Source organism: Eulemur rufifrons, chromosome 9 (genome assembly GCF_041146395.1).
Source record: "Eulemur rufifrons isolate Redbay chromosome 9, OSU_ERuf_1, whole genome shotgun sequence".
Lineage (NCBI taxonomy): Eukaryota > Metazoa > Chordata > Mammalia > Primates > Lemuridae > Eulemur > Eulemur rufifrons.
The window spans coordinates 42405858-42430964 of NC_090991.1; the positions used below are offsets into that span (position 1 = coordinate 42405858).

At 50.3% G+C, this 25107-nt stretch overlaps 1 protein-coding gene across 2 annotated transcripts in view; it reads left to right on the forward strand.

Moving 5' to 3' along the window:
- Window positions 1-2285: 2285 nt before the first annotated feature.
- The window catches only part of MRC2 (mannose receptor C-type 2), a 51527-nt gene continuing 28705 nt past the window's right edge, over window positions 2286-25107 (forward strand). For both annotated transcript variants that reach the window (XM_069482750.1, XM_069482751.1), the window contains exon 1: window positions 2286-2472. In XM_069482750.1, the coding sequence (XP_069338851.1) occupies window positions 2352-2472 (121 nt within the window). In that variant the 5' untranslated portion in view covers window positions 2286-2351. The remainder of the gene's footprint in view (window positions 2473-25107) is intronic.

Below are 25107 nucleotides of genomic sequence, written 5' to 3' on the forward strand. Positions count from 1 at the left end.
GCTCTCCGCCCGGAGCTCAAGATCTAAGACAGATGGTGGCGTCGGATGTGGGCTCAGACTATCAGCAGAATGCAGTGTGCGACCACGTCATGGTGGATCAGAAGTCTCACCTCAACAGAGACTAGAACAGGGCATTGAGGCTTGAACAAATGTCTGTCCCAGCTAGCGCAATGCACTTTTGTGCTCTTCACCCTTTTATGGGGTCTTCTCTGCCTGGAATACGGCAAAAATTGTGTTTATTTTTGCCACTCAACGGAAGTCTTCTAGGGCTACAACTGTGTTTGCTCATCTTTGCCCCGCCAGCAGCGAGCACAGGGAGGGCTGCAGCTGCTGCTTATGGAATGGGCGAGTGAGGAGAGAAGTGCGCACCTCCTGCCTGCCGGCTCGCAGCGGACCGGATGCTGGCAAATGGTGGGCTCCGCACCGGGTCATGCTCTAGTGATGTCAGGGAGTTGGCTTCTGCCCTGCCAGTGGGGGGGGGGGGGGGACGCCAAAACCTACTCAGGCTGGTAGGGAAGCCGGGCTCCAGCCCTTTTCCAGAGGAAGAAGTATCCTGTGTTTTGGCTGTTCGGACAGGGAGAGAGAGCAGCTTGGCTGAAGCTGGCAAATCCTCACGTCCCTTGGAGATAACAGGACTGTGAGAAAGGGGAGGCCAGGAGGAGGATCTTCCAGGCAGCCCCAGCACGGCCAGACGCATGCAAAGCACTGGGATCCCAGGACATGCCACACCAAGAAGACATGTCCCAAGGGGCAGTGAAGCAGCAGTCACCAAAAGAGACCTGGCCATGTCAGACCTGCCCAAGCTAGTAGCTATGGAGTGCCAGGGGCTTTTCCATCCTGGCTGTCAATCATGTTCCAAGACCAAAGTGTGACTAGTGGGACCCTTTCCCAGGGACTGTAGGGGATTTCAGAGGGTGCTTGCTTTGCAGCCCTGCAACCATGGGACTATTTAGCAAGAATCCCAGCCTGGCAAAGATGAGAAGAGATAAGTGAGCATCTCTGGCCCAATACCCTCATTGCAGAGATAGGGAAGTATTTCCCCGGGCAGGAGTAATAAAAAAGAAAAAAAATTGAATTTGTTATTTCCAAAAAAAGTACCAAGGTGGACAGCACAGGAGACAATAAAATTTATATTACATTCATAGTGTTTTTATTTGATTACTCTTAGTAGGAGAGCCTGAGTCTTTCTTTGAACTTAGTGTCTCTAAATGCCTCAGTCCTGCTCTAAGCCCAGAGAAACGGCTTTTCCAAGGTCGCTCAGGGAATCAGCGATAGAGGTGGGGCTGGACTCCAGCATCCTGACTCCCGACCCAGTGCTCTGCGCTGCAGTGACCTGTTGCATAATACTGAATAACAGTGGATTGTCTTCTCTTTTATGAAATTTCCATTTGGTCCTTTGCTACCGGCCAGCAGTCCAGTTGTGGAAGTGATGATGTCGGTCTTCTGGGGGCGTCCAGTGGACAGATTTGCCCCAGGTTTCCGGATGCAGCTCCAGCTAGCAAAAGTGTTACACTCCTTTTGCGCCAGGGACACTGACACGGAGGTCATGCAAATGCTAAAATAAGACGTGCAAGAATTGTTTGCGCTCCGCACACGGAACAGGGGCCCTGCCTTCCCCTCCCCCAATCTTTGCCGTGGTGGCCAAGCACTGGGTTCCGCCCCTTCCCCACAAGACCGCGAGTACCCCTAGGCATGGAGGTAGCAGATGCTCTGTGGCAGGAGACCTCGGCAGAAAGAGGTGGGATGGTGTAGGGGTGATGGTGGCCCGGGTCTGGCCAAGCGCCCTCGCCCCCGGCCGACCCAGCCTCGCAGCCCAGGTCCCACCACGCCGTGAAGTTTGCGGAAAGTTTTGCAGTTGCTTCCCCGCCCGCGCCAGCCGGGGAGCTGTGACGCAGCGTCTGGGGCTCTTGGCCCGGACGGAGAAGAGAGGCAAGGCGAGGTGGGGAGAGATTGGGAAACAGCAGCGAGAGAAAGCGCGCACTCTGCGGTCCTCCTTGACCTCGCAGATCCTCCTTTCCCGCCACCCCTTTCTCTCCCTCCCGACGCTGTCTCTTCGGCCCCGTCCCCAGCCCAGCGCTGGCCGCCTCCGCCCCTTCCCCTCCCACGCTGCCCGCTTCCCTTCCCCTCTGCCCCTCAAACCCTCCTCCCGGGTTCTGCGCTCCTCCCTCTACCCTCCCTCCGCCCGGCCTGCCTCCTCCCTCCTCCTCTCCTGGAGGCATCACTTCGTCCCGATCCAGAGCAGGACGCGAGCCCCTCGCGGGCGGTCATCACAGCCCAGCGCCGGGGCTGCCACCGCGCACCGCCCCCGTGCGCCCTCGGTCCCCGCGTCCGCAGAGCGCCGTGCCGCGGGGATGGGGCCCAGCCGGCCGGCCGCAGCACCCTGGCCTCGTCACCTGCTGCGCTGCGCCCTGCTCCTCGGGAGCCTGCACCTCGGCCGCCCCGGCGCCCCCGGGGACGCCGCCGCCCTCCAGGGTAAGGCGCTGCCAACTTGGCCAACTTCGGGGGCCGGGCGGGGGGAGCGCCGGTGGCGGGCCTCTCCCGACTTTTCTCTCCTTCCCCTCCCCTCTCCTCCAGAGGCGTGTGTGCGTGTGCTTGTGTGTGACTGGGTTTTTAAAAATCGTCTCCGCTTTTCTGGAAGCGGGGGAGGAGAAGGGGGGAGGAGCGCGCCTGGAGGTGGGGGAGGACCTGAGTGGAACCAGATGTGGCAGGCGGCGGGGGAGGGGAGCGGGGGCTCGAGCCGCCTCGGAGGAAGCGGGTGGGCTCGGGAGGACCCCGAGCCGGCCCCGGACCACCCCGCGGCGGCCTGCCCTCGGCCGGGGACCTGCAGGGCGCGTCCGGGAAGCCGAAGGCTCCAGCCGGGGGTCTCGACCGGTCTCCTGGCTTGGCCCGGGACCGACGCGGTATTATTGTTTTCGAACTGTGCGTGAGGGTTCGCTTGCCCTCCCTGGCATCTCGGGGGTGTTTGTGTTTTCTTTTCCACACTAAGTCTTCAAGGACGGCTTGTGGCGCGCGGCATCCGCACCGCCTGAACGGAGCTCTGTGAGGCAGTTTCGTGCCACCAGGACACAGCGACTGGCTGGGCGCCGCGTGCGTGTGTGTCTGTGCGTGTGCGTGCGTGTGCGTGTGCGTGAGATGTGTAGCGTGGGCAGCTCTGGCCAGACTGGCGGCCCTCCACAGTGGACAGGTCTGGAGCGGCCAAAGAGCTGCTAAAGATGCAAAAACCCAACCAACAAAAAACAATAAAAACAAAAACCTCCAAAACTGTGCCCTTCCCTTCCTGCTGCTTATTCAGGGGGTGACAGTGAAGTGTGGGGGCAGACAAATCCCTCGCCAAGACTGTGAGAATCAAAGGGAAAGATCCTCTTCTTGGGAAGCTGTCAGTAAAAGCTGGGGTCACCAAGGAGGGTGGTGACTGCGGCTCCAGCGCTGGGCCCTGCTGGGGCTTGCTTTATGTTTAATTTGGGGTTGGGGGTGAGTGAAAGGGGACAGTCAGAGCAGTGTTTGCAGTTTTGTGCAAGGACCAGACAGCCCCCTGGAGAGTCTGGGGCCTCCAGCCTGGCCAGTGCTTGCTTGCTGGGCTGGCCTGGTGTGACGTAGGTACAGGACAGGCATCTGCCAGATGGGAAAGGTGGGGCCAGGGTGACCCACATTCACACCAAGTAGAGCTCCCAGAAGAATTTGTGACCCACCTGGAATTGAATGTTGGACAAACACCAACCAAGTGGTGACTCCCTGCAGCTACCCAGCTGTCCCAGGCTGTCCCCCTGCTTCCGTGCACTCCTGCCCGTGGCTGGCTCCCCGTGAAGGACCTCAGGAGGCAGGCAGGGTGGAGGGGTGGAGGACCATGGCTATTCCAAGAGCCTCAGAGCACATTTGAAAGCCAGGCCCTGGGGGACAGTCATGGCCAGAGTGCTGACTTGGCCTTTTCTCCCATGGAGCTTTTGACAGAGGGAGCTGGAAGTGCCTGGTGAGAGGCCCTACCAGGGAGGATGAGGACGCCTGGAGTGTCCCCTCTGCCTACTGGCCTCTGCGCCCTGCCCTCCCTGGGGCTGTGCCTCCCGCAGTGGCATTGCATTGACCACATCCGGAGGAAGCCAAGGTCTGGGTGGGAGGCAGCTGGGGTGGGGTGGGGTGGGGTGAGGGTCTCTACAGCAGCAGTCGAGGAGGACGAGTTTGCTGCAGGTACCTTCCTTGCACGGAACTGTCCCCTCTGTTGAGTCCCCCACCCTGCCAGCTTCCACTGGGCCCTCTGTGAAGCCTGTTCAGAGCCCCTGGGCCAAATTGCTTGCCTGAAGAGTCCCCATCCCTTTGAACCTGATGAATTAGGTGGTCACTGGGACAAATTCACCAGCACCAGGAACCAAAATGGCCCCAGGAGTGCATGTGGGCCATGGGGTTGGTTGGGGGTGAGGCTGTGCTGGGCACGGGCTGTGTGTGGGTGGCTTCCTGACCACCGGGAGGGGCCGGGTGGGCTGAGCCGATGGGCAGTGCAGTGCCCCTTGGGGGCAGCGAGGTGGCAGGGCCTTCTCAGTGTCCACTGGCGGAGTCCATCATTTCTCCACCCCCCTCGGAGTGGCCCACAAAGCCTGTCACTGGCGGGTGTCCTCTTTGTTAATTGCGGTATTTCTGCACTTTAAAACGTTCCTGTTTGCCCAGCCTTGAGCCAAGTATATGGGGAGCAGGGGGGGAAAGAGGGTGTAAGATGCATCCTCAGGGCAAAGAAAATCTTGTGGCAGAATGAAGTGCCGAACATTTGACAGGGCAGGAGGCAGAATTCCGTAGGTGGGTACCTGCTTGCCCAGAGCCACGCTAAATACTTCCTGTGCAATTTCTCACTTCGTTCTCATGATAACCCACTGAGGTAGGTATTGTTGGGCCCATTTTGCAGATGAGGAAATAGAGGCTAAGAGATGTCTGATAATTTGCCTCAGGTCACACAGCTGGTAAGTGAAAGGCTGGGGCAGCAGATGCTTCATGTCTGGGGGCAGGAGAGACCGCGTGGGCCAGAGGCTGCCCAGGCTCTGCAGAGAGGCGGGGAGGGGGCTGTGGGCCAGGGACCCAGCTCTTCTGCGGATTATGTAGAAGCTGGCTGGGCTGGGCTTGGAGACGCTTGAGTGCAAGAGGAAACTGGCCAGGTGCCTGGGAGGCCAAAATGGGAAAGTGACTTGCAGGCTGGCTGTGGGGAACCCTGGAGAACCCTGGAGGTTTCCAAGAAGAGGAATGAGGTGCAGGTTGGAAGAGGGTTGCTGGGAGCCCAGGGATCAGGTCTCCCTCCCAGCTGTGGAGTGACGAGACGGGTAATCTTCCTGTGGGGAAGGACAGTCCCATCTAAAGGACAGGGAGGGAGGCTTCAGGTACTTGCTGCTGCTGCCAGAGTCAGCTACATTCCCCGCACTTCCGGCCCAGCGTCTGGTGAGTCATGGAATTCAGAGCCTTCTTACTCCCCGCCCAGTCCCCCCAAAACTCAGTCTTCCTTGTTCCAACCTGCTGGCCCAGCCGAGCTGCGGCTGGTGCTGGGATCCTGCCTTTCCTCTGGGTTCACATGCGCGAGGTGAGGTGCAGGTAGGAGAAGAGGGAGGCTGGGTTTTGGTCCCCATTTGTTCACACCGGAGAAATCTTGGCCCTCTGGTGCCCACATGACACTGTGACTTGGCCAGATGAGATGATTTCAGAAGTGCCATGCAGTTCTCAGGAGAATATTCATTTGAGTTCATTAATTTCAGCATTCAAAAGGGATCATAGCCGGGTGCGGTGGCTCATGCCTGTAATCCTAGCATTCTGAGAGGCAGAGGTGGGAGGATGGCTTGAGCTCAGGAGTTTGAAACCAGCCTGAGCAAGAGTGAGACTCCGTCTCCACAAAAAGTAGAAAAATTAGCAGGATGTGGTGTCGTGCGCCTATAGTCCCAGCTACTCGGGAGGCTGAGGCAGGAGGATTGCTTGAGCCCAGGAGTTTGAGGTTGCTGTGAGCTATGATGATGTCACTGTACTCTAGCCAGAGGGACAGTGTGAGACTCTGTCTCAAAAAAAATAAAATATAAAAAAGGGATCTCGTCGCAGCCTGTGCCGTGAGTGCTGGGCCGGTGCCAAGCGCCGTGCAGGCAGCAGCTCTCCGCATCTCCTGGCTCTCTGAGAGGTTAGCACCCTTGCACGGGAGTGGAAAGATGAGAGATGTTAAGGGAGTTGCTCGGGACCATAGCACCACAGCACTGGTAAGTGGGGAAAGTGACATTCCAACCCAGCTGTGGCTACGCGGAGCCTGAACACCCCAGTACCAGACTGTGCTGCATCTCTGCCACATGAAGCACTGTGGGGGGTGTTAGGAAAGGCTGGGAAATTCTGCTTTATGGTTTTTCCCCCATAGCTCTGAGTCCTCTAGGATGCCCTCTCTGTGTGTCCTCCTCAGAGGAATTCGGAGGAAGATGGTGGCGTGAGCCGCCCTCTCTCACAATCCAGAGGTCTGGGTGCCTGGCACTCCCATGTCCCCGTGGGCCCAGGAGGCAGGGGCTGAGCCACCCTGTCTGTCTGAGGTGCCCCCTCCAAGGAGGCATTGATGCATGACTCAGGGTGCCCTAGCCCTGCACCTCAGCTTCCCTGAGGTCAGGAATTCACATTTGTCATTTGTTCATTCACTCGCTCGCTCAGTGGATGTTCACTGAGCCCCCGCAGTGCTGAGAGCAGAAATGGCCGGTGGCCTGTTCTTTATCTGAGCCCACCTTCCCCTGCGCCTCCAAAGGGGGTCCCTGGACTTGGAGGGCTTGGGCTCTGCTGACAGGAAGTGTGTCTTCCTGTTTAGTCCTTCGTGAGATGGGGAGGGGCCGCTTTCCCATGACTGGTCCTATAAATCTGGGTGGGGCGGGCCGTTGGAGGGGTGACGCAGCTCTTGGAACTCACCCTGGGCACTGAACATCCTAGTTACTCCTCAGCTAGGGCTCGTGTCAGTAAAAAGGCTGGCTGGGCAGCCTGCTGCCTAGTGGCATCTGTGGCCCCGGGGCACTGCCACAGCCAGCTCCAGCCCCTAGGGAAACAGATTGTGTTGGCCCCCAGACCGCATGCCGTGGCCCTGCCTGGGACTCCTGGACCCCTCTGTGCCCCTCCCAGCCCGCTTGGCTGGGCCCAGCTCTGGGCTCACCTCACCCTGCCCTCCCCTGATTTCACTGTCCTGTGCCCTCTGCCCTCCACAGCTCTGACTTTGTTGCTAGAATAAGGCTTTGAAACCTCAGCTGCTTCCTAGGTCCCTGGCCCCTGTGCCTTCACTCTGTCACTCTGTCATCTTCCCTGGGCCCTCCCACCTCCAAGCCTTTGCCCACTGGATCCCCATCCCTCTGCCTGGCATGTCCTCCCCTGCCCTCCATCCTGCCTACCAGTGACCCTGCCTTCAAGGCTCAAGGATCCTGAGAAGGACACAAGGGGGGCCTGGTCTCTGCCTCTTGGGCTCACCTTGGCTGAAGGGGTCTGAACCATAGACATCACCCCCAGTGATAAATCCCAGACCCCTCCCCTGACCAGGAATCGAACCCAGGCTGCTGGGGTGAAAGCACAGAATTTTTAACCACTAGGCCACAAGGTGGACTGGCCTGGCTCCTCTTTTTATCTCCTTCTCAGGGGTCACCCCAGGAGGACACATAGGGAAAAACCATAGCCAGAGTCCCCCAGCCCTCCCTGACATCCTTAGGGTGTTTGGGAGGGTGGTTGGTGTGTGGTCAGCAGGTCCCCTCTCTGTGGGCCGAGGCAGGCGCACTTCCTCCTCCTCCTCGCAGTCCTCTGGAAATGTGCATAGGGACGGATGGCATCAGTGGGACCAGCATTAATGCCACTCACCAGCCAAATGACCTCAGGCAGAGGCTCAAGTGTCTTCATTTGTAAGATGGAAAAATCAAGCCTCCCTTGTAGGGGTATTGTAAGGTTCACATGCAAATGAGATAATGAATGTCTGAGATACACGCTTGGTACACTACAGAATCGTTTCTTAGCAAAAATACTAGATTATTGCTATTTTTATTGTTATTAAGAAGAGAAAACATGAATATCAAGGAACCTGAATATGAGAAACACAGCCCTCAATGTACTAAGTCCCAACTACAACAGCTTTTTCTTTTTATCGAAGCCGGTCTAAGCGCATTACTTCTTGGTGACACTTTGCTAACTACTGTAAGTGCCTAAAAGTAATCATACTTTTTCTGAAAGTAAAGAAAAAAAATCCATCCTCAATTGTCCTAACCCCTCAATATACCACCCTCCATCTTCCTTCCTCTTCATCGTTAAACTTCTGTATTTCACCTTCACATAGGGTAGATGAGGAGCTTCCTGGGACTCTGGACTCACAGCGCTAAAAGGAAGACAGTCCCAGGCAAACCAGGGTGGTTGGGCACACTACCTGCCTCCTCTGCTTGTGTCCAGCTGCCTTTAGCCTGCTGCCCAAAGGCCATAACAATTGGGCTCCCTGATTGCTGAATTCAGCGGCCTTCCTCAGCCCTCACCTTGCAGCTTGGATGCTCTCGATAGCCTCAACTGTGATAATGCAACGCTCAGTGGAAAACAGTCAAGCCATACAAAAGTAAAACGTAAAAAATGCGAAGTCCCTCGCCAACCCGCTCCTAGCAGTAGCCACAATCTGCTAGCAGGAGAGTCTACTGCCAGTAGATTCACTGGGTACCCTCAGGGAAGATTGGTAGTTAGGTGGGCAATTTCCCATTTTTATGCATATGCACACACATAAATACTCCTTTTATCCAAGTAGGAACACATTTTATACTGTTCTGCAAAATAATGTTTATTTTATAATATTTTTAGAGATCTTTCCATAACAACCTCCAGGGCTGCCTCATTCTTAATTAACAGTGCTCAATATTCCATTGCTAGGATGTACTGTGCTTTAAAAACAAAACAAAACAAAACAAAACAAAACAAAACTGCTTCCCTATGATGGACACTTTTGGAAAACTCTTCCCCAGGCCTTTGTGATGCACTTTGCCTTCACGATCTCCCGACTCCCATCTTTCCTTCCATCCTCAGTCCAGAGCCGACATTGCTGCCAGATTTGTGATCCTAAAGGGCAGCTTTAATAAGTATAAACTTTCTGAATTTAGCATTTGAGGCCTTCCATGGTCAGGTTCTAACCCCTTGTGCAAATCAAACTGAGCTACTTGCCGTTGTCCACAGATGCTCCAAGCCCAGCCTGGCAAAGGCTCTCTGCAGGCTTTTCTCCTGGCCAAGAGCGCCAGCTTCCCACAGGTCTCTGACATTCATCCTAGAGCACACCCAAGGCCTTACCTGCTCACACCTGAGGCCTTCCAGTTGCCCTCAGCGGGAAAGAGACTTTCTCCGGCCACTTGTGCAGGGCCACTTCTACCCTTCCTAGACTAGAAGCACTTCCGAGGCAGGGTCTTCTTATCCTTGCACAGGTTCCAGCACGGTGCCTTGGACATGGTAGCATTAAGTATTCTTCAGTTAATATTTGCTGAAATGAAAAAAACAGAAAAAAAGCAGACAAGTGTTCCAAAGTGCTTAAAAAAAAAAAAGGCAATGAGGAGAGCTACCCTTCCAGAGTTTTAGCTATGTCACAATCATGAAAAACATTTGGTAGTGAATTAAAATAAACAGAAAAAAGTCAAATGGACTAGAATAAATTCCAGAAGTAGATTTAAAGTGTTATAAGAACTTAATTTGAGACACACCAGAAACAACACACTAATGGGAAAAGAAATCTTTACTTTTAAATGTTATGGGGCCAACTGGATTACAATTATTATAGCAAAAGAAAATTTGATTTCAATTTATAGCTGATCATACTTGAGGAAATTCAGATACAAAGTTTTGTCCCACAGAAAGTGCGAAGATCACTAGAAATGAAAGAAGTTAGCTTTCTTTAAATACTTCATTAAACTATTAAAAACAGAAAACTTAATTCTGGCAGAGCTGTGAGTAAGCCGATATATCTGACTGGGGCACTGTTCAGTTTCTCAGGAGTCAGTCTTTCAGACAGTATGTAAGAAACTGGATATGTAGGACTTCATATCTTTTGACCTCATAATTCCACTTTTGGGAATTTATAAGACATTAAAAGACAAAATAATGTTCATAGAAGTGCTATTTATAGTAGCAAAACAAATTGGAAACCACATGATGGACAATTCACCTAACTTTAAGCGACAAATATATGGCAAATGTCTCTAAAAAGGAACGTTCTCATGACCACAAGGCAATCTTACAACATAATATGCACACACTGGTAACACTTAAGTGAAGATGCCTGCCTGATCTCTGACATACATCTGTTCAATCATTCAATTTTTATTTTCTTTTCTGAGCACTGAAAATGTGCCAGGCATGGTGTTTGGTGCTGATGATACCATGGTGAGCAAGCTAGGTGAGGTTCCTGCCTTCCTGAGGCTTGTATTTTAAAAGCAATCCCCCGGAATGTGGAGCAACCGAAGTAGACTCAAGTGTTCACTCATTTCATTTTTAGCTGCAATTTTAAAGTTCATTAAAGTAAGATGGAAGCAATAGGCTGCGCTGAAATACAGACCTAGGAACAGAAACCTGTCCGACAGTAAAGAGACAGCTCTGAGTCAGACCAGCCGGGCCGAGTAGGAAGGATTCAACAGGAAACAGCCTTGCAGTCAGTTTGGTCCCTGAGGAGAGGAGTTTCTGGTATTAACCCCAGAGATATTTAACCTCATTTCTGAAGGACTTAAGGATGTAAGAGCATTGATAGTTTGGAAAGAGGTTGGAAGCGCTGTTTATAATAGCAAAAAGAAAAACAAAAATGCATGGCAAAAGAAATGAATAGAGTAGAACACACAATGAAATGCAATGCAATAGTGAATGAATGAACCTCAGCTATATGCAACAATATGGATGAATATTAGAGACATAATATTGAGTGGGGAAAAAAAAATCTCTGAGGACACATATGGTATGTTACTCTCTCCCAAACCTCTGGAAAAGTTGAAAAAAAAAAAAATAATACAGTGAGCACCCACATACTCTTCACTTAGAAGCATCAACTGTTAACATCTTGCCACATTTGCTTGACCTCACTGTGTGTGTGTGTATGGTATTTGATGAAGCTTTGAATGTTAGTTGTAGACATGACATTTCACACCTAAATACTTCAACATGTATGGACTAAAAACAAAGACATTTTCCCACATAACCATAATACCATAATCACACCCCCAAATATAACAGATACAGTATTTTTTTCTAATATGCTGTCTGTGTTTGGATTTCTCCAGTTGTCCCAGTAATGTCCTCTATAGCTATTTTAAAATCCAGGATTCAATTAGGTGTCAAGTCTCTTTAATCTCCTTTAATCTAGAATAGTTGGTTGGCCTTTTTCTCTTTCATGGCATTGCGTCTTTGAGGGCTCCAGGCCAGTTGTTTTGTAAAATGCCCCACAATCTAAATTTGTCTGATTGTTTACTTATTACTGGATTCAGTTTAAACATTTTTGGAAAGGAAACTACACGGTGATGCTGTGTCCTTCCCATTGTATCACATTAATGTCAGTTTGTTCCCTTATTCATGATGCTAACTTTGATCACTTGGTTCCGATGATATCTACCAGTTATCTCCACTAAAAAGATACCTTTTCTCCTTTGCATTTAGTAGATAATCTCAGGAATTTAAACCATATTCTTAAAAAGCAAAGTTGTTCATAACAGCACTATTCATAACAGCCAAAAACTACAAACTAGCCCCAAACTAAAAACTACCCAATGGCCATCAACAATAGAAGGGATGAATTGTGGTAGCTTCACACAGTTGAATGTTAAAAAGCAATGAGAATGAACAATCTCCAACTACATGCCACAGTATGATGAAGCTCACAGATATACTGAGCCAGATGGAATATATTTCGCCAGATGCCAGTCCAAACCATATGACCCCATCTATATAAAATACAAAAAATAGGCAAAACTAATCTGTGCTGTTTTCAGTCAGGGGAATGGGGAGTACCCCCACTAAGGGTAACCACGAGAAGGGTAACTTTAGTGACCAGAGAGGGTCCCCAAATACAATTTTAAAGAAGAGGTATCTATAATGAACATGGCAACTAGCTCATATAAAACAATGAGAAAAACACAGGAAACTCCTGTATTTTAACCTCCAGTAGTTTTAAGGCACCTAAGATCAAAATAGATAAAACTATAAAAAATATGAATAGAGTTCACAAAGAGGGAAACCAACATCTAATAAACCTATGGCAAATGTTTAAAATTACTAGCAATAAAAAAAATACCCCATACCATCTCACCTATCACAATAATGCCAACAAAGATTGATGTAATGATATGTTAAACATAACATTATAATTAGGAAATTCTATTTACAAGTTAAAATAATAGCTATGGAATGATAAATGAAATATGATGAAATGTGATATATCAGGGAATAGTATACAGCCATTAAAATGGTTTTTACAAATATAAGGACACAGAAAAATCTTTTTCCTGAAGTATTATCTACAGAAACAAGATTTGAAAACATCTGTGTCTGCTTATGTATGCACATATACATACTTTATATCATAGGTGCATAGATAAGACAAAATTTGTAGAAAAATCACACCAAAGGCCCGGTGGGGTGGATCACACCTCTAATCCCAGCACTTTCGGAGACTGAGGCGAGAGAATCGCTTGAGGCCAAGAGTTTGAGACCAGCCTGGGCATAATGGCGGGACCCTGTATGTACAAAAAAGGACAAAAAAAAAAAAAAAAAAAACCACACCAAAATTTAACAGAGGTTATCTTACGTGCTATACCATATGATACTATACACTGTATCATATATTGCTTAACAAGGTTGATTGTAGATGAGTTATTTTCTTTAAACATGTCTGTATTTTGGTGGATGCGGTAGCAGCCGGCCTCCTTCCCCAGTCCAGTCACGTGATCCCAGCCGCACTCCCGTCCTACCCCTAATACTGCCTTGTAACTGGTCCAAGGTTGCAGCACGTGACTCCAGGGAGCCAATCAGAGCCTCCCCTGTAGTGGTTGTGTTAAACGTGGCGCACAGATACCCCTTTTAGGGCTTAGATGACAGAGTGGAGCTTCTCCCGCTTGCAGGCAGAGGGTCAGCCTCAGGCTTTGGCGAAGAGGCCCGGGGGGTGCACACCAGCGAGAGCTGGTTCTGAGGCTGTGGGGAACCGCACCGCACTTTGTATCAACAGCCCCCAAAAGCGAGCTGTGTTTAGGGAAGGGCTAGGATGGAGCGTTCAAACGCTGTAGCACACGCTTGCTTTTGGGAACAGCAGAGCACGAAATCCCATAAATACAACCGACAGGCCCAAATGCAAACCAGAAAGGCTCTAGTAAGTTAGGGGATTGACTTTTGGAAGTCTTCCTTCTTTTAACAACTTTATAATGTTTCTCTACAATGTTTGTGCAATGAATGAGACATGGAGACCACATTAACAATTACAGAGTGCTAGGTCCCAAGCCAGAGAGAGACATAGGAAGCTTCTCATGTGTAGCAAAATGCTGTTTATTTTGAGCATCTGGGTGCAGATCGGTGGAGGCGAAAAAGCGTCCATCTCCAGGGAGAGAAAGCCTTGGGTTTTTATAGAGGGTTTTCCTGCCTGCAGAGATAGGGGAGGGGGTAGCTTCATCCTTATCAGGGGGGATAGGAATGCCAGGGTCGCTGCAGCTGTCTGTGGTCGAAGTTAGATTTATAACCTTGGACTCTCCAGACTCCTGCGGCTTTTGTTTCACAGCCTTTATGATATTTTTCGGGTTCCCACTGTAAGTAAACCTAACACAGAGCACATGAAATCTGCCATGTCAGTATTAGGTAATTCCATGTATCCCATATTTTAAATCTTCACATTCCACCATTTCACAGGTAAGGAAATTCAGCTACAGAGGCTAAGAGCCAGGATCACACAGTTGAGTGGTAGAGCAGGGACTGCAATCCAGGTCTGTGATTCCCTGCATGGTCCTCTGTAAATATTAATTACAATATAATGAACGAACGTTTGTGAACCCACCACTTAATCCAAGACAAAGAACATTACACTACTTATATCTACCTATGCGCTTCTCCTTTGTCTCCCTCCTTGTTCCCTCCCACCAAGTCTCTATCCTGAATTTTGTGTTTATCCATTCCTTGCCTTTAAAATTTTAATTCTTGGAGTATAATGCAAATAGAGAAACATGAACAAACCATAAATGTTCAGCTCTATGAATTTTCACAAACTGAGTACACTTGGGTAACTAACGCTCAGATCCAGAAAATAAGAACATTACCAGTATTCCAAATGCTTGTAAAACATTTTCCACAGGCTTATTAGCTATCAGTGTATTCTTTGTGTTCATATCCTTTATCTTAGTGTCTTACAAGTATCAAGATCCCTGTTTCTCTCATTGGCTTATATGAGCTTGTTCTGTTTGTTACAAATATCCTTCCCCTGTTTGTTGTTCATTTAAATATTTTATTTGGGAAGTATCTTTTTTGTCCCCCCGCCCCCCATTGGCCTTTTTGGTAAGGTTTACAAAGTGCTTTGGGTCAGACGGAGTTCTCCCCTCCACTGGAGTACTCATGTTCACCCCCTTCCCCAGCCCCACGTTTTCTGTTTGACTAATCCTCCTTCCTCTCTAGGCCTTTGGCAGCACATCTTAACGTGTGGGGAACTGCAGTTAGCCAACTTGAATGAGGCTGCAAAAAGACAAAAAAAAAAAAAAAACCCTGCAAAATATTTATATATATTTTCAAGATAATAATTCATTTTTGTGATTATAAAAATGATACCTATTCATAGTATACAATTCAAATAATATAAAAAGTTACGCAAAATTTCACCACTAAGAAACAACCACTGTTAGCATTTTGGAGAATGTTCTCTCAAATTACCTTTTTCCTCCTCTTCCTTCCCCTCCCCTCCTTCTTTCTCTTCCTGTATAAAACTTACAAAGATGTTTTCATGTTGTTTTGTAATGTTCTTCTGCCATTTGACAATGTGTCATCAACATATTTCCACCCAGCACTTCTATTGGTTGCCCAGGATTCCGTGGTATGGGTGTACCATAACTCATCCCCTGTTGGACATTTAAATCATTTTTCATTATCGCTCTTCCAAGCATCACTGTGTGTGTCTTGGCACACTGGACCCCTTGCTCAGACCTGAGGACTGCTGGGGATCCTAACTCAGGGTGGAAAGGTGGCTTATCCCGCATCACCTTAACACCTCTGAACTCACCCACTTCCTTGTTGTCAGCTCCTTGGCACCGGGATTGGGTGTTTGGTCTGACCCATCTGCAGGCTTTCTCCGGAGCGTGTCTTTTGGTTTACTCCTTCACGCTTCTTTTCCTGATGTGCTGGGTTTAGTGTGGAACTCTGCACATAGGAGTTGAGGTCATGCAGGGTTAAGTTTGCAACAAAGGACAGACACACACATATATTTAATATCTCTTTTTAATTACCAAGCATGTTAATTGTAGAAAATACAAAGAGAGGAAAATAAAAACCAACAGCTAACCACTGTTCACACTTAGGTGTGTACAGTCATTCTGGACCCCTGTTGTGCCTCTGAATTGCCTGGGACTCTTGTTTACAATCCAGATATTCCCTCCCCCCATGGCCTATAGCAGTAGGTGTGCTATGGGGCCTGGGCACCTGCATTGTAAACAAGCTCGGCAGGTGGTTTGGACACCCAGGTTTAAGAGCAAGAATGCCTAAGTGTCTTTCCAGACCTTACTTGATTTAAAAGAAAATAAAAATGGGTCATACTGTATATTCAGTTTGGCTTTAAAAAAAAATCGGCAATAGAATATGAACTTCTGTGTCTAAATACTCTTTGTAAGCTAATTTCTGTTGTCTGCATGGTATTCCATGGTGAATGTATTTCTGTTACTCAGTCAACACCATATTGTTGGACATTAGTCCCTCCCCCCCCCGCCCATGATTGCTATTATAAATAATGCTGTGTGATGAAATCTTTGTATAAATTCTTAATTTGTTCCTTAAGTTAAATTCCTAAGATGTGAATTTAGGTGGCTTTTGATAAAAGCTGCCAAATTCTTCTGCAGAAAGTTTGCTCCAGTGGGACTATTCCTCCCATGAGCTCCCTTGGTGGGGGCAGTGGGGTGAAGCCGTCCATCCCAGATGGGAGCCAGGCCTGCCAGCCACCCAGTGGGCCACACTAGGCATGGCTCCTGGCTCCTGCTAAGTGCTCAGTAGTTATTCTGTGTGGTGGACAAGAGGAGTGTTTTCTCCACCAACCAGATGAGGACACTGAGGGATGGAGGGGTCAAATGATTTGGTCCAGGGCAGGAATTCAAACCCAGCTTGGAATCCAAAGCCTGAACTCTCTTACCTACTCCACTGATTTTTAATTAATATTAGAGAGGGAGAAACAGTGATGTCTGTGAGAGCAGCACTTCCCTTATATGGTCCCCAAAATGCACAGAAGAAATCAGGAAAAGGGAGTGAAAGGCTGGGGAAAGGGAAGTAATTTGGGGGGACCCTCACAGACACTCCTTTGGTGTGTTATTGTAGGCCCTGGTGACATCAAAATGGTGGTGGTGGTGGCGGGGGGAGGGGGGGGTGTTGTGCATATGACCCTTTGTGTCTGTCTAGGGCAAAGCAACTTAAACTCAACAAATATTTATTGAGCACCGAGTTGGGTTCTATGGGAAATACAGTGAGATGTGGTTCCTTTGAAGATCTTAGGATCCCCCCTGTGTCTCCCCTCCTTCAGTTTTATTTATTCTAGAAACATTATAATAATATAAAAGAAAGTTACCCATAGTCCCAACCTCTTGGCACAACAAATAGTTTTTTGTTTCCCTTATTCCTTCCCTATTGTCCATCCACATTTGGGTTTTTTGTTTTTTATTTTTGTTTATTTTATTTATTTATTTATTTATTTTTTGAGACAGAAGCTCAGTCTGTTACCTGGGCTAGAGTGCAGTAGTACCATCATAGCTCACTGCAGCCTCAAACTCCTGGGCTGGGCTCAAGTGATCCTCCTGCCTCAGCCTCCCTAGTAGCTGGGACTGCAGGCACACACCATGACATTCAGCTAACTTTTCTGGTTTTTGTAGAGACAGGGTCTCACTCTGTTACCCAGGCTGGTCTTGAATTCCTGGCCTCAAGTGATCCTCCTGCCCCAGCCTCCCAAAGTGCTAGGATTACAGGTGTGAGCCACTGCGCCCAGCCTACATCTGTTTTTAAAGGAGATTATAATCTAGAGGATGTTGAACCTTTGCACATAGAACACAAGCTTGCCTTTCTACCTTCTCTAGTTGAGTAGAGTTCAACATGCAGGTATTGAGCACCTGTTGTATTCTCAGCACTGGGGAGACATACATGGATAAGACACAGCTCTTGAACAGTTTAATGGGAGAGAGACCCCTGAAAGGGTCACATGAATATTCCTGGCAGATCTCCCCAGTAACCTGTGAAGAGGCAGGGAGGGCATTTTATAATTCAGTTTATGGGTAAGAAAACAGACTGAGCCCCTAAGGTCACTTAGGTTGTAAATGGCAGAACTGCAACCTGGACTCCCAGGCTAGCTCTGCCGCATGACTGCCCAGGTCTCAGCGAGGGTCCCAGGCTGACCCGTTCTGTCCTAGCGTCTGCCAGGACAAGGGGTGTGGGCGCTGCCTCGCCTCCTTCCACACTTTTCCTTCCAGCTGCGTATTGTGTGACCTCATTTTCCCTTTGCAGCTTCCCTTGGAGTTTATTTCTGCAGAGCCGGAATGTGGCTGGGAGAGAGCACACCCGATCTGCCCTGGCCCTCGCAGAGGTCCCCCGACTTTGCCCTGACACACCTCCTCTTCTACTTTCATCTCCCTCTGGGAGACCTGAGGAGGGGTCCAGAAGTTCAAAGACAGAAACAAATGATGGTTGCAAGGAACTGGGCACCCACGGGAGTTGGAGTTGGGAGGACTCTGCATCTGGACTGTGGGTTTATTTTTCTTTTAGTTCTTCTGAAGAGCAGCTTAAACACTCAAGTGCTTGGCCTTATTTCCTCTTATCGTATCTTCTTATCCAGATTGCAGTGTCTGCTAAGCCTGGTTCCCAGGCTCTCTGCTGTGAAACACAAACAGATTCCTGAGCTCACCGTCCCAATCTGGGCGGAGGGTCTTGCTTAAATATCAAGAAGCAACGATGGCCTTCCGTTACTGAACGCTCACCAGGTACAGAGTGCCAGTGAGCACTCTTTCTCTTAGTCCTCCCAGAAATGCATGAGACAGGTCTTATTCTTGTCCTCCCCAAATCGAGGCTCACAGAAGTGTGACAGCCAGCGCAAGGGCCCAAGGGCCCAAGCCAGGATTTGAATGGGTAGGTCCAGATTCCAGAGCTGCCCTACCCAGCCTTCTGCCTCGGTGCCTTCTGGAGGTGTGGGCAAGGTCCCGTGGGCCTGTCCTTGCCGAAGCCGGCAAGTGTTTAATGTTGGCTATAGTTTAAAGGAGATCCTGAAGTTTCCCAAGCAAAAGAGATTCTAAATTCACTTGACTTTAAAGCGTGCCATGCTTTCCTTTAAGAACCAAACAAGTCACCCTTGAATGTTGCCCTGTCGGAAGGCCAGGGAGTTACCAGTGAGTAGAGCAGAAACTCATCATGAGACATGTCATGATTTCTTGGTCACATTGTGCTGTGTTGCAGACATTTCTCATGTCTCATGTGCAGCCTGTCACAGGGACGTTATGGTTGCAGGGCAGTAGACCTGGCCCCCTACTTTTTGTGTTTTTTGTTTAATTTTAAAATAGGCACAGCTCTCTGGTCTTTCTTAATAGAGCCCAGGATACTGAAGAATGCTTTGCCACTCGAGAGAAAATAATGGTACAACCCTGAGAATATATGGCCCCTCCCATTCCACCTGGCGGGAGGGTGGCGAAAGGGCTGGGTGGGGACTTCGGCAAGCCAGTGAGCCCACACCCAGGTGGGCAGCTCCACCCGGCTCCCGTGCCTGGCTCTCCACAGGCCTGCTGCCTCCTGATGGTTCCAAGAGAAGCTGGAAATCCAGGTTTTTATGTGAAATCTCTTGAGTTTTAAATGTTGGCTCACTTTCCTTGTACACACCCTGAAGTCCAAACACAGCTTGCCTGTTGGCTGGCTATCAGTTTAAGATACCTGGAGTAGTTGTTTGGTGTCAGCTCTGGAATCCGTTTTCCTGGCCTTCCAGCCTGGCTCTTCCTATTATTGTTATCAAGATGTTTAATCTCGCAGTTATTTAATATCTCAGTTTCCTCATCTGTCACACGGAGATAAGAATTTTCCCTACTTCCGACGGTTGCTGTGGGGGTTAATGAGAAAGCCTCAGAACCCAGTGCCTGGCACCTAGCAAGCATATGGTCAGTGTTAACTCAAATCAGTATTTGTGTCTCTTTCCACACGTGCAGGGTGTCTGTATGTCCCAGTTCCATTGGGACTGTCCTGGTTAGTGCCTGTTGTGCTGGTGTAATTATTACTAATTCCCCATTTCATTCTGAATATTGGACAATCCCTTACATGGCCAGCCTGTATAAGCAAATACTGGCATTGTGCTGTTTAGGACTCCATCAAGTTTTAGACCTAATAAAAAGGCCCTGGGTCCGGTCGTTTAAGTCTCCTTGGACAAGTCACCTAACCTCTCTGTGCTTCAGTTTTCACATCATAAACGATTGACAAGATGAATTCTGAGATGCCGCAGTTCACATTCATTCTGTCATTTGACAAACATTTATCGCAAGTCCAAACTGTGCCGGGCCCAGGACATGGAGAGGCCAGGGACAGAACCTGGGTCCCCCACAGACGCCTGGCCCCGGAGGACCTTCCGTGCAGGTTGGTGGGAATTGCTGCCCTTTTTTGCAAGTGTTACTTGAAAGACTGTTACCAAGAAATTGAATTGAATGTTAACATTTTAAACCTCAGTTTCTCACAAATCGTTACATTTCAGTACAATTCTCTACACATTTCTTTTGTGTGTGTGGAGGTGTCTAAATTTTTTCTTATTTAGAAAACTAATATAAGTGTTCATTATGGAAAATTGTAAATTACAGAAAGACCCAAAGATTTTCATTTCTGTTGATTCTGCAGTGCGGGAAGCCTTCGAATACTTTAGCCTTATGTTCCTCCCCACCCACCCCTCTGTGGCCATTTTGTCCCAAACTACATTTTTAAAAAAAATGCTCTCAGGGCCCAGTGCAGTGGCTCTTGTCTATAACGCAGCACTTTGGGAGACCTAGGTGGGAGTATCCATTTGAGGCCTGGAGTTCGAGACCAGCCTGAGCAAGACAGTGAGATTCCCCTCCACACACACGGCACCCCCCTTACAAAAAAATTAAAAAATTAGCTGGGTGTGGTGGCATGCATTTGTAATCCCAGTAATTTCAGTTACTTAGAGGCTGACGCGGGAGGCTCTTTTGAGCCCAGAAGTTCGAGGCTGCAGTGGGCTATGATCGGCCACTGTTGCCGGCTGGGCAACAGAGCAAGACTGTCTCTCAAAACAAAAATGCTCTCCCCAAATTTGTGTGGGTGTCTCCTAATAAATTCACCCACGCATTCATCCTCCATCAGCCAGGTATGGCGTCCCAACCCGGCACTGCGGCCAGGGCTCCAGATGGGCTCCCATCAGATTTTAGGAAGTGATATGCGCACAACTCCCTCCCACAGATGGAACAAAAGTGTGGCTCTGCAGAGGCCTTTGGGACCTGATTTGTTAAGTAGGTGGCCATTGTTGGTGATGTGATCCTTGCAAGGGTGCAAGTGACTGGATGGCTTCGCCAGGCACAGCCCTGCCCTCACCCACGTGCGCCCCGGTCCCCTCTCTGAATTCTACCCTTCGTGGTCGGCCGGGTCAATGAGGTTGGATTGTGCTGGCTCAGAAAGCCACTTCCTGCCATGACCAGAGTCGGCCGTGGTTGTGTAAGTCCCCCCACGGGGAAGGAAGTGGCTCTTGGGCTGTTTATTTTGGCTGCGGGCTTCCAGACGGCGCCGAGGGCAGAGGCCGCACAGACCCGGTTTGCTGAGCTGGGCCCGGCCGAGGGGGCGCACTGCAGATCTGGCGGGAGCACGTGGTGGAGGGGAGCGGGACACCCCTCGGATGGGGGGAAGGGGACGCCCCGCGCAGACCCGAAACTCCTAGGGCAGGTGGGTCTCAGCGCTCCAGACCCTGGGCCCGGGGATGAAGGAGGAAGGGGTCAAGGTGTGCCGCGGGTTGGAGGCGTTGGGCGGCTCACTCTGCTTCATCCTGCACCAGGGGGCTTGGGAAAGGACTGGCCGAAAATACTGTGGTGCTTTGCTCTGAGAAGACAAAAGCCAGCAGGGGGTGAGATCAAACACCATTACATCTCAAGAGGGAGGCCAGGCCCTCTGAGGATTTGCCTTCCCGGAGAACCCAGGGGCAGCCCCCACCCAGCCCGCACCACCTGGGGTGGGGGCCAGGACACCAACAGAAGATGAAAGTGCCTTTCTGAATTTAGTTGGATTCTCACTCTCCACCACCTTCTGCATATCCCTCTTCTGGCATTTAGTAGGTGGAGGTGACAGCCCCACCTCTTTACCCATTCCCCGTCAGTGTGTGCTTTAACGTCTTTCTAGAGCACAGGATATCCCATTCTGCAACACAGAGATTTTAAGCGGAGCGAAAAGCATCTCTGCAAATGCATGGTGAAGGAAGCCTACCGCAGCTGGGGCCAGAGACTACGCACACCGTGTGACAGCAGCAGAGAGCTGCTGGCTGTGTGTACGGTTTGGGCACAAGCACTTTAAGCAGTGGGAGGCAGGCATTTGGCTTGGCGGGAATAGGGGCCTTTGGGGAGGAAGGAGGAGAGGTGAAAAGCGGAGGGTGGAGGGCAGCCCACCATAGCTCAGGACTTTGGTGGGGTATTGCACAGTAGGGCGGGTACTGGGGCTGGATGTCGTGGGCCCAGCCCCGGATGGAATGGAAGGGATGCTCCCCTCCCGCAGCCCGGGGTTGAGTGTGCGTGCATGTACATGGACACAGTCTCTAGCCAGCAGTCGTGCAGGGTGGGGTGCTGGGTCCCCAGGGTTGGCCCCTTAGCAGGGCGGGACTGGCAGCTTCTGCTGACTCAGGGACATTTCCAGGCCTGGCCTCAGGGCCAAACGGCTCATTGAAAACAGCTGCTCCTCTTGGCTGGCGGCCCTTTGGGCAGCCTCTGGCTCTCCCTGGGATGACCCCTAGCCTCTGCGTGGCCTGGGGAGGGGGGCGCTCAGCAGCTGGAGGCCACACTGTCATGCCCTCAAGAACCGATTGGGTCCTCCTGCAGGGCTTGTCAACTGGCCCCCAGTCCCCAGCTCTCCAGCAGCTAAGCCAGGTGGCCCCTGGGCCATGCATTCCTGTCTCCAGCCTTTGCTCCTGCGGTTCCCCAACTTGGAACACCCTCCTTGTCCTTGTCTCTGCTTGCGACTTTCAGGGTTATGTTCAACATGCCTCTCATTCAACACATATTTGTCGAGTGTCTGCTACATGCCAGGCACCATGCTAGAATTAACTTCTCATCTGCTTCCTTCAGCCACGATGTCTTCAACTTGCAATGGAGAGCAGCCGTCTTATCTGAGGTCAGACCTCTGGCTGCCTCCGCTGCTGGGCCGAGTCTGGGTTAGCTGCTGGGACAGCTGAGAGCTTTGCTCCGGCGGGACAAACTGTTGTCAGGACTTTGCACTCAGCCCCAAGACTCAGCCAAAGCATTGTGTGTCCCTTCAAGGCAGACGGGAAGGGAAAGGAGGCCTCAGTGACTGGCAGCCCAGAAGGAGGAGATGGGGGTCACTCAATGCAGGGTGACTTGCTTTAAGACCCGATTGCCTCTGACCGCAGGAATTAATGTCCTGGGTGATGACCTGAATGCCTGAGAAGCAACAAGCGTGGACCAAACACCGGAAAGATTCTTATCACACTTCAGTTATCTGGAAACTCTATTTCTGCCCAACACCTTCGCCCTCAACTGTGCAGTATAAATTAGGCCCGTTTTGCACACTCGTCAGTGTGGTGCTTGTGCTTTTTCACCAATTGCTTCATGAGTTCTGCCTCTCCAGCCTCACTGTAAGCAGCATGAGGGCAGAGCCCATATCGTGTGGTTCATTTTCAAATTCCCTGTAGTACCTAGTACAGAGCTTCATAAATGTTTGTCGGGTGATAAGGAGATAGGGCTGAGGGTCCAGCCTCCAGGGTCAGAGGTGCAGAGGCAAAAGCTGGTCTGACAGGTCAGAGGGGCTGCTGGAGACTGGGACAGAAACCCAGTGCAAACAAGCTCAGCAAAGAAGGGAATGTAGGAGCCCAGTGGCTGCGAATGATCCTGAGGGATTCACAGAATGCAGGGAAGAGCTGCAGGAACTGAGGGACAGGGACGGGGATCGGACATCCAGCACAGTGAGGACTCCCTTCCTCTCCTGTGATCACTCGGCTCTGCTCAGCTTTGCTTCTCATTATGTATTTTCCCCTCGTGGTAGGACAAATGGCATCTGCAGCCCCAGTCTAGCAATTTAAACAGAAAGAGGAAACTATGGATTCCAGGGGAGTTCTCTGATCAGCCCTGTTTGAGTTATGTGCCCAAAGTGTGTGGCCAAGGGGATGGATACTGTCATCAGCCAACAAGTAGCCAGAGGTGCATGCTGTATGTACACAAGGAGAAGGAGGGGATGGGGAGTTTGCCGGGAAGATGAAAACAAAAGGCCAGAGACCATGGGCAGCTCAGTGAGGTCGGGGATTATGTCATCCTGGACCATCCTGCCAGACCATATGGCGATAAGGGCTGGGATCATGTCTCTGTTGTTCACCACTATATCCACAGTGCCTGATGCCATGCCTGACATCTGGGAAATTCTTGGTAAATATTTGTTGAAAGAATGAATGAATGAATGAGTTGTATCCAGCTGGTGCTCAATGCACAGTTACCTACCTAGCTTCATTCATTTCCTCATTTACGTATTGAGCCACAACTTGATGCATAGCACTGAGCTAGGCGTGGTATGATTGCCAACAAAATGCAACAGGTCACCTTTGTCTTTGGGGAAGACAATCCCAAGATCCTTGTGAGGGGCCCTGCACCCTCTGAGGTGGCACTTTCACTCTGCACTGACGCCTGATGCTCCCATGCGTGTGGCCGAGGCTGGAGGTGCAGATGAGGGTGGAGGGACCCTCTCAGGTCAGGCAGTGTCAGGCTTCATATGTGCTGGATGAAGGACAGGGCTCCTTCTTCCCCTTCCCTCTCTCCTCAGCGGTTCCAGCTCACCAAGGCTGAGCCTGTGCTCCCCCTTCGTTGGATCCTGGAGAAAAAGCCTCCTTTTGTGAGGGTCCAGGTCTACCCCTCAACTTTGGGTGGAAAATGCTCTCCCAAGAGCCCCAACCCCCACCTTGGCGGAGTCCCCAGGATCTACCTACCACAGTTCCCCTCAGCCTCTATTTTGTAGCTCTCCTATGGGGCCCTCCTCTGCCCCCAGTTCCTTGTCCTTTTCTCATTTGCTGCCAAGGCAGTTCTGTGACTCAAATTCTTCACCCTCTGCCTCCTCTGGATCCGCAGAGCCTTCCGATTATTGCCTGACCGAGTCTCCAGGCCCCTGGGAGTCACAGAGCTCCCTCTGACGCCCCCAGACACCTGGGATTTTAGGGGCTTGTTTGTCCTCAGGCCCTGCTGGTCCAAACCCAGAGTTCTTCTCTAACTGGATTGTAAATCCTGTGAGGGGAAAGATGGCGCTGTGTTTCCCAGTGGCCTCAGCATTATCTGGAACGAGCTGCTCCAGGGAGTTAGGTGGATTTGAACCCAGAATTTAAGATGTCAGGGGGAGGAAGGGGGGCTCACAGCCATGCCTCATGTGACAGAGGAGGAAACTGAGGCTTTTAAAGGTTCTGCGATTGGACATTCTCGTCCCTTCCCCTTTCTGGGCCTCGTTTCCTCATCTGTCAAGTGAGGGGAGGTTGGCCTCACCCTGGGAGTGGCCCCTGCCACCTATCCTGGGCTCCTCTCATATCCTTCATCTGCATTTTGTTCCAACTGCCGCAGCCAATGGGAACTGATTTAGCACACTGTGGGTTTTCTATCTGGGCATGGGGGGCAGCCACTGTCCCCTCGGGCTGTTGTGAGCTCACACAGAGGCTTGGGCCTCATTCCCCAGTCCCCTCTCTGAGAAGCATCTCTAGAAGCGAGCAGTATTTTCTCCCTT